This window comes from Astatotilapia calliptera, chromosome 10 (assembly GCF_964374335.1).
Source record: "Astatotilapia calliptera chromosome 10, fAstCal68.1, whole genome shotgun sequence".
Classification (NCBI taxonomy): Eukaryota; Metazoa; Chordata; class Actinopteri; order Cichliformes; family Cichlidae; genus Astatotilapia; species Astatotilapia calliptera.
Window position 1 is genome coordinate 31,707,223 of NC_137431.1, and position 9,525 is coordinate 31,716,747.

Sequence of the window (9,525 nt, forward strand, 5' to 3'; positions counted from 1 at the left end):
AGGTCAGAGAGCCGAATGAATATTCTGTAACAGAGGGAGAGGTAGTTATAATCGGAAGAGAAAACTGGAGCTTGATAACTAGAAACTGGAGAATAGTTCGCCTTACTGTGCCAGTCCGGGTTAGTATCACTGAGGGGAGGGCACAGAGGTCCGTGGAAAGCGTCTGGAGGGTCTCAAGCTGAAGTGTGGGGGTTAGAGGGCAGGCGGGCGAGCAGGCTGGGAGACAGGGACTGTCCCAGTATGGTGAAGCCAGGGTTGAAACTCCGCACCGAGAAGAGTAGAACAAACTGGCGAGGAGGAGCCGGTTGAGTCAGCTGAAGTAGGTCTCCCGCTGATTGCTTGCAGCTGAGGCTCAGTTGAAGCACTGAAGTCCCGCCCCAAATGGATGGCTCAGCAACCACAGAAGGAAACCCCCTCCAGGGACTCCCACGGATCATGTCAGTTTTACTCTTTGGTTCAGATGTGGATGCTGTATTGTTCTTTCTTTGTGATTTTTTTTATGTTTAAGTTCTTTGTTGCTGAATTTTAGTTTGATTTTTGTCTGTTTGGGAGCTGACACAGTCTCTATGGAGATGGGGTTTTGGGGGGGGGGTAACAGGAGGAGAGATGCTGCAGAGAGGCGTGTAAGACTGCAACTCTGCTTCCTGGTCCCAACTCTGGATAGTCATATTTTGGGGGGTTTAATAAATTTGTCCATATTTCTAGAAATGAGAGCTGCTCCATCCAAAGTGGGATGGATGCCGTCTCTCCTAACAAGACCAGGTTTCCTCCAGAAGGTTTGCCAATTATCTATGAAGCCCACATCGTTTCTGGGACACCACTCAGACAGGCAGCAATTTAAGGAGAACATGCGGCTAAACATGTCACTCCTGGTCTGATTGGGGAGGGGACCAGAGAAAACTACAGAGTCCCACATTGCTTTGGCAAAGTTACACAGAGATTCAATACGGACAGGGACAGGAGCAGGATTGACAAACTGGTGCGGAGGTCTAGCTCCGTGCTGGGATGTCCCCTGGAGTCTGTGGAGGTGGTTGGTGAGGGGAGGACGTTAGTAAAGCTGACATCCATCATGAACAACCCACATCACCCACTGCATGAGTATGTGAGTGGGCTGAGCAGCTCCTTTAGTCAGAGACTGAAACACCCTCATTGCAGGAAGGAGCGCTTTCGCAGGTCATTCATCCCAACAGCAGTTAGACTCTATAACTCCTCAATCACGATGTCATAAGTCACTGGACACTGTGAACATCCACGGTCAACACTTCATGCATAATGGACCTTCCATGACCTTCCAAGCTATATAGTTTATGTCTTCCATATTTCCAACTATATCCATAATCACATACTGTGTATGCTACCATTGTATATAGTGTATTATCTTACTTTTTTTCATTGATTGTACTTAATTGTATTTTTGTATTTCCTTCATATATCTGTACCTGAGCTGAGGTGATGCAAAAATTTCCCCGTTGTGGGATCAATAAAGTCTTATCTTATCTTATCTTAATATTGATTTTGGTGACCTCCGATTGGCGTAACTGGGTGTCATTACTGCTGATGTGAATTATGTGAATTTATTCACACTTCATAGTTATGACCTGTATATCCCAAAATATTCAAATGCATGCAGATGATGTAACATTTTTTTGCATAAAGGAATTGTATTGACATTGTAACTAACCACATGTGTCTTGGGTTCACTATATAAACTTTTAACACTGTTACGTCCCCCCCACCATGGCGGAGGCAAAGGTAGGAAGGAGACAGCAACACTGGACAACCACAATCAATGAAGGAGGAAGACCACAGAACAGGTAAGTATCAGGCAGGATTTATTGGGTGCTTGCCTGGATAGTCAAATTTAACAACAGTAAAGAGGTGGGGGAGGAGGACTGGGCGGTTGATCCAAATCAAAGAAAGTAATAAAACAAAAAGAGGTCAGTAGCTTCCAGGGCCTAGCCTAACTGAAAGAAAAATGCAAAACAAAAGGCCTACCTAGCTACTCGATAAAAGTCAGTGAAAACATACAAGGGTGGCATCAACCGCATAACCTAGTGTGTTTAACAGAGTAAAATCTACAACCAGTGTATAGGGTACCCCGGCTTACCTGTCCAGCCTCCCACCACACACAACATAAAGATGCCTGTTCGCAAATGTTTGTCAAAGCAGAAGCCAGCAGCCACCAGCTGGCCAGGGAGCGGCTCATTAGTAGTGTTCCTTGGAGTGTGATTGGCCAACTGAGCCCAGTCCAGCCAATAGACACCTGCCAATCAACTTCGAACTGGCCAATCAGAGGAGGCCTGACGCCTGAAAGATGAATAGAACACAAAACAGAGTACAAAAGCAAAGCCACACCCCTTGGCACGTAACACTCTCACCCTTCAAAAACCAAACTTAGGGTTTGGTGACCTCTCTAAACAGCACGGGAGAGTGCGTCTGCTACAATGTTTTCTGAACCTTTTTTGTGATGGATTTTGAGGGTATAATTCTGAATAATCAGTGACCAACGCATAAGCCGCTGGTTGTGATTATACATCTTGGAGAGGAAAACTAAAGGGTTGTGATCTGTGAATACTTGGACTGACCTCTGACCTGACTCTGTATAGACTTCAAAATGTTGCAAGGCCCACAACAAAGCAAGGGTCTCCTTTTCAATGGTAGAATACCTGAGCTGGTGTTTGTCAAACTTCCGAGAGAAGTAACTCACAGGATGGTCAATGCCCTGGGTATCCTCCTGGAGAAGCACCGCTCCCGCCCCAACTGCGCTGGCATCTATTTCCAGTTTGAATGGTAAAGAGAAGTTAGGAGCAGACAAAACAGGGGTGCAACAAAGTAAGCCCTTAAGGCTTTCGAAAGCCTGCTGACAACTCCCAGACCAAATAAATGGCTTTGAGGGGCTGGTTAAATCAGTGAGAGGAGCAGCAACAGAAGAGAAATTTTTACAAAACCGTCGGTAATATCCTATCATCCCAAGGAACCGCCGCAGTTCTCTCCTGGTGGTTGGTTGGGGGAACTCCCTAATCGCAATGACTTTGGCATCTGCAGGGCGCACTTGCCCTAGACCAACTTGCTGGCCAAGGTAGAGGACACTGCCTCTAGCGAAATCACATTTGGCAAGGTTCAAAGTGAGAGACGCACTGTCTAGGCTAATGAAGACTTCTTTTAATGTAGCTATGTGGGTGGACCAGTCACTGCTATACACAACAATGTCATCTAAGTATGCTCGGCAGTTAGGGATGTTTCCCAACACTTTGTTAACCAGTCTCTGAAACGTTGCAGGGGCATTGCACATGCCAAAAGGCATAACCGTATACTGCAGGAAGTGGTCAGGGGTGACAAAAGCTGAAATCTCAGATGCTTGCTGTGTCAAAGGCACTTGCCAATACCCTTTTAACATATCGAGTTTAGTGATGTATTTTGCAGGCCCTATTTCATCAATGCAGTCATCGATAAGGGGTAAGGGATGTGCATCGGGTACAGTGACAGAGTTCACCTTTCGGAAGTCTGTACAGAATCTTGGGCTTCCATCTGACTTAGTGTCTAAGAGACATGGTGAACTCCAAGAGCTGGAGCTTGGCACTGCAAATCCATTCTGAAGAAGATACTCAACTTCCTGTTTTATGATTTCCCTCTTTGCAGGACTAACCCGATAAGCGCGCTGTTTGATTGGTGTAGGGTTAGTGAGCACCACATCATGTTTTATGACAGTGGTTTGAGACGGGATATCACTGAACAGAGATGGGAATCCCGATATGAGTGTTATAATATCATTGCTCTGTTCAGCAGGAAGGTGGGACAGGTATTGTGTTAGGGTTGACAATATCACAGAATTACCTAGTCGAGCACTTTGAGGCTCAGCACCTCGTAACACCAACCCATCTTCATCTGGAGTAATCTCCACCTTGGTCACCGAAGCCATCGGAGACGTGACCACTTGCTCTTGGACCACAGATGGCACAGCTGAAGGTTCACGAGAGTTGTACAGCTTCATCATGTTGACATGACACACCCGAGTGGGACGTCTGTGATCCGGGGTCTGAATAATGTAGTTAGTCTTGCCGAGTTTTCTCTCTACAACATAAGGACCAGAGAACCTAACGGAGAGAGAGGAGCCGGGCACCGGAAGGAGAAGGAGCACTGTCACCTGGCAGAAATGAACGGTCAACAGCCCGCTGATCAAAGTGTCTCTTCATTTTCGCTTGTGACGTGGCTAATACGTTCCTGGTTAAGGAATAAGCCCTCTTCAACCTGTCATTCAGTGTCTTGACGTACTCTGGAAGGCTTTTGGTGTTGTCAACCGGTGTAGCCAGCCTCTCTTTAAAAACCTTCAAAGGACCCCTCATCTCACGCCCAAACACAAGCTCACTGGGACTAAATCCCAGAGATTCTTGGGTTGCTTCCCGACAGGCAAAGAAAACAAGTGGAACACTTTCATCCCAGTCCCGTTGGGAACTATAACAGTGTTTCCTTAACATAGACTTCAAAGTCTGATGAAACCTCTCTAGTGCCCCCTGACTTTCAGGATGGTAAGAACTCGAGGTTATGTGTTCAATGCCTAATGTTTTCAGGGCTTGGGCAAACACTCTAGACTTAAAGTTAGTGCCTTGGTCTGTTTGCACAACCTTAGGCAGACCAAAGGTTGAAAAGAATCTCAACAGTGCTTTGACAACAATCTGAGCTGTTATTCTCCGTAGTGGGATTGCCTCGGGAAACCTGGTCGAAACGCACATGATCGTCAACAGAAACTGGTTTCCAGTTTTAGCTTTAGGTAGAGGCCCCACACAGTCAACAATCACTTTTTGAAATGGCTCCTCTATTACTGGGATAGGACAGAGAGGAGCGGGGGGGATTACTTGGTTTGGCTTGCCGGTCATTTGACATACATGGCAAGTACGGCAGTATTGAACAACATCAGATTTCAGTCCGGGCCAGAAGAAATGTTTCAGAATTCTGGTGTATGTTTTATTAACCCCCAAATGTCCTGACCATGGATGGTCATGTGCTAAGGACAGTACCTGGGTACGATAAGCAGTAGGTACCACCACCTGATAAACTGCAGACCAGTCAGCGTCTTCCGAGACCTCACTTGTCCATCTGCGCATCAGAAGACCTTCGTCAGAGAAGTAAGCCAGCTTTTTCCCTTTGGCATCCTGTTGACTGAGAGTGGAGGAATGACACTTGGACAGGGTTACATCATTTTTCTGTGCAATAATGAACTCCTCTCGGGAGACTGGCAAATCCAGAACTGGTTGTGTTTTGTCAGCAGGTGGAACTGTGGCCTGAACCTTAGATCCAGAGGTAAAGTTAATCACATCACCAACGGGATCTGACCTCATGAAGGAATCGGCCAAGTCAGGACCATACTTTTTTGTCTGGGCCCTCGTAACTACACAAGCTGGAAAGATGGCAAGCTGGTCTTGGGCTGAGTCAGAATCCCGGCTCAGCTCGGGTCTGTCTAACACTTCAGGAATGGGTATGACCTTGCCTCCAGCAAGGTCATTACCTAGGATGAAGTCAATGCCTGGTATGGGCAACGCAGAACGAATAGCCACTTTAACAACTCCGCTGACTAATGAAGACTGAATGTGAATAGTGTGCAAAGGGGCAGATACAAATCCGAGTTCTACTCCCTGGACAATAACACTGGACTGGCAAAATGACTCCTCAGAAAACGGTAAGACGTTTTCTCTAATGATGGACTGAGAGGCCCCTGTATCTCTCAGTATTTTTACTGGTTGTTGATCATTTGGATTCCCAGTCAGCGAAACCACTCCCTCTAGAATGAATGGTTTGAAACAGGGGTCAGGGTGGTTAGTGTTTGGTTGAAATGCCCTCCCAGTCTCTGTGGCTTTAATCAATCCCACCCCTTTTGGTTGTGAGGATAGTTGCTGTTTACGCTTTAATGCCTGACATTCTGCGATGAGATGACCCCTCTTGTGGCAATAAAAGCATTCACGCTCACCGTGGGAAGGCGAGGGCCCCCTCATTGGCCTCACTGGCCTCGCAGCAGAGCAACTAGACTCAAGCCGTGCTGAGCGCATGGCTGTGGGCCTATCTGGATGGGAAACAGGGGTAAAAACATTCTTATGAGTTAGCACAAACTCATCGGCCAACACAGCTGCTTTGGACATGGACGTCACCTTCTGTTCGTTTAAGAACATTATGAGCCTCTCAGGTAATGAATTTTTAAAATCCTCCATTAGCATTAACTCACGCAGCGACTCATACTCATCCCCAACTCCGTTAGCAGCGCACCATTTATCAAAAAGAGCCCCTTTTTCATGTGCAAACTCCACATATGTTTGACTGCTAGACTTCTTATGGTTCCTAAATTTCTGCCTGTAGGCCTCAGGTACCAGTTCGTAGGCACGTACAATTGTTTCCTTCAACACATCGTATTTCATGCTTTGCTCTAGCGAAAGTGAAGCTACTACCTCCTGAGCTTTGCCCACTAATTTACACTGAAGTAATATGGGCCACATGTCTCTTGGCCATTTCAGAGCAGTAGCCACCTTTTCAAAAGCGTTGAAGTACGAATCTACCTCAGTCTCACGAAAGGTAGGTACTAGGGCAATATGTTTGCTAACGTTAAAACTTTCCGGGGAGACCTTCGGGATTTCTTTAGTGGCATCTGTTTTCTGTCCTGATGACACCCTCAGTGCTTCTACTTCAAGCTGCTTTAACCTGACTTCTTTTTCAGCTTCTATCTCCAGCCTACGGACCTCCAGCCGGAGATCATAATCCGCTTTACGCACCTTATCCTTCTCTTGTGCCTCCAACTGTAAACGCAGTAAGCGAACCTTAAGCTTTGCATCACTGCTAGATGTTTGGGATTCTGGAGTGAAAGGCTTAAAGCGTGGCAGAGTTTGGGGAGCCGCATCAGAGTTAACTTGGGCACCCGGAGGTGTAGCAGGCAGCGCTTGCTCATCAGTTCTCTCTGGAGAAGCTAGATCAGCAGAGGCACCAGGGGAAACTGAAGGGTCCTGAGAAGGCACCCCAGCTGGAACAGGGCTGATTAAAATCCCCAACTCGAATAATCCCTCCAACAAAGCCTGCTTAATATCCTTCTTCACTCCATACTTTGGTACGGAAAGGTTATACTGGGCAGCAATACTCAACAGGTCGTCTTTGCGACACAAGTCAACTTTGTCAACGCTAGGCTGACTAACAAAACCAAGCAGGTCGAAACTCATCTCCGGCTGATACTATGAAACGTAGACACCCTAAAATCACGGCACCGTCCTCATTAATACAGGTTGTCCACCACATACAACGATCCTGGACGAGCCCCCACTTGTGTTACGTCCCCCCCACCATGGCGGAGGCAAAGGTAGGAAGGAGACAGCAACACTGGACAACCACAATCAATGAAGGAGGAAGACCACAGAACAGGTAAGTATCAGGCAGGATTTATTGGGTGCTTGCCTGGATAGTCAAATTTAACAACAGTAAAGAGGTGGGGGAGGAGGACTGGGCGGTTGATCCAAATCAAAGAAAGTAATAAAACAAAAAGAGGTCAGTAGCTTCCAGGGCCTAGCCTAACTGAAAGAAAAATGCAAAACAAAAGGCCTACCTAGCTACTCGATAAAAGTCAGTGAAAACATACAAGGGTGGCATCAACCGCATAACCTAGTGTGTTTAACAGAGTAAAATCTACAACCAGTGTATAGGGTACCCCGGCTTACCTGTCCAGCCTCCCACCACACACAACATAAAGATGCCTGTTCGCAAATGTTTGTCAAAGCAGAAGCCAGCAGCCACCAGCTGGCCAGGGAGCGGCTCATTAGTAGTGTTCCTTGGAGTGTGATTGGCCAACTGAGCCCAGTCCAGCCAATAGACACCTGCCAATCAACTTCGAACTGGCCAATCAGAGGAGGCCTGACGCCTGAAAGATGAATAGAACACAAAACAGAGTACAAAAGCAAAGCCACACCCCTTGGCTTTGCTTAGTGGTTTTAGTGTTTAAAACCACTAAGGGAGTCCATTTGACTCCTTGGCATTTTAAAAGTCATGCAACTCAGTTTAAATACAATCTTATCATCTTGAATGTGTCACAGTCTGCCAGAGAAGTCAGGAGTGAGGAGGTGAACCCAACTGCAGACAAGCAAAATTAAACTTGATTTTAACAAAGGGTGAGCCATTTATTAGAGGCTGATAAAACAACACAAAGACAAAGGCAAAACTAAATAATAACCTAAACTGGGTGAGCTAAACATAAAAAAAAAACCCCTAAAAACCTAGAACAAGAAAATAAACATAAACATGTAGACATGACGTGGAAAATCTGGAACACACATGGCATGAATTTGTAGACTATGAAACATGCATGACATAACAGGCAAAGCAGACGAACAGACAAGGAATCAGGGGAAGTGGAAACACATGGGAAAACAGCTGATACGAATGAACACAATGAAGCCACAGGGGAAGTGAAACTAAACACACTGAACACGGGACACCAGACCACTTCAAAATAAAACAGGATGCAGACATGAAAACACGAGCTTGACAACATAGGACACACAGACATGAAACACATGACACACTAAGACACGTGGACTTATTGTAGTAATAAATACACACCAGGGAAAAGGGGGCCGGAGATGAGACTAGAATAGAACATGATGGCTGGGGGGAAACAGAAGGGGAAAACAAGAGGAGACAGACATTACTGAAACACATGAATGGCGAGGAGGACTTAAACGAGTGAGGGAGAGAAAACACAAGGGGAATCTAATAAACAATGATCTATAATGGCAACCTAGCCTAGGATGTTGTGATTTTTCTAAAGTGGTCTTATTGATGAAATAGTGAATTTTGGCATGTATGACATCAAAAGAAAAACGAAAAAAAACAAGTTACATAGAACTGTCGGGGATGTCATTTTGATTTTGACATTACTGCAAAGTGACGCTGTAGTCTGGTGAGCAGAGGGACATCTGGACAAGATTCATTTATAAAGATTACAACCTCTAAACATTAATATTAAATATTTGTTTTGTCAAAACTTGGTGGAAATTTGAAAAACTAATGGATAAAAATTAATTTCTTCAAGAAATGACTTTTTTCCAATAACTGCTATTGTTGCAGGATAGGTCAAAACGATGGAATCACCTTTAAAAGCAAGCATTTTTTGATTAAAAAATAATTTTCATTTCATTGTGGTAACATTTTGGAAAAACAGTATCAAATATTTCACCATATTTATTTTATGTATATAATGATATTATATTAATTATATATTAAGGTGTCCCACCACCTGTGAATAACTTACTAAGCAAAGGACTAATGCTATATTTAGCACCACGGCCATCACTAAATAGAATTGTGAGGTGCCCAATAGGGCGAACCACATTTCAACAGATAACTCTACATAAAGGAAAGTAAACACTGACGATGCTTACCAAGGAAAACTCTGCATATCCTATTTTAACATGCACTGTAAATTGCAGATCATGGCAAACCAGATCTGTGATTATTTCTAACTTGTTATGATGGATTACTTGTATGTGTGCTTTTTATGAC

General features: G+C 45.0%; 1 protein-coding gene across 4 annotated transcripts; it reads right to left on the minus strand.

Moving 5' to 3' along the window:
- Positions 1-1,742: 1,742 nt before the first annotated feature.
- On the minus strand, positions 1,743-8,836 carry LOC145431476 (uncharacterized). 4 transcript variants are annotated; one of them, XR_013911793.1, is made up of 3 exons: positions 3,835-8,836; positions 2,667-2,772; positions 1,743-2,307 (listed from the first exon to the last, which is right to left on the minus strand). XR_013911793.1 is itself a non-coding variant. In XM_080307337.1 (3 exons), exons 1-3 carry the CDS (start codon positions 3,992-3,994, stop codon positions 2,271-2,273), a joined length of 303 nt encoding a protein of 100 aa, XP_080163463.1. In that variant the 5' UTR covers positions 3,995-4,076; the 3' UTR covers positions 1,758-2,270. The 4 variants fall into 4 exon arrangements, 1 of the variants encoding a protein (XP_080163463.1); XM_080307337.1 differs by having other exon boundaries at positions 1,758-2,307; positions 3,835-4,076; XR_013911792.1 differs by having other exon boundaries at positions 1,757-2,307; positions 2,667-8,836.
- Between the last annotated feature and the right edge of the window lie 689 nt (positions 8,837-9,525).

What these genes read in the sequence shown, in the direction of transcription:
- LOC145431476 (XM_080307337.1), bottom strand. Translation starts at nt 3,994, where the DNA reads ATGATGAAGCTGTACAACTCTCGTGAACCTTCAGCTGTGCCATCTGTG. An exon ending in GCCTCAAAGTGCTCGACTAG is followed by an intron (nt 2,773 to 3,834) that starts GTAATTCTGTGA and finishes AACTGGAAATAG; the next exon opens with ATGCCAGCGCAGTTGGGGCG. An exon ending in TTTGACAAACACCAGCTCAG is followed by an intron (nt 2,308 to 2,666) that starts GTATTCTACCAT and finishes TTCATCTTTCAG; the next exon opens with GCGTCAGGCCTCCTCTGATT.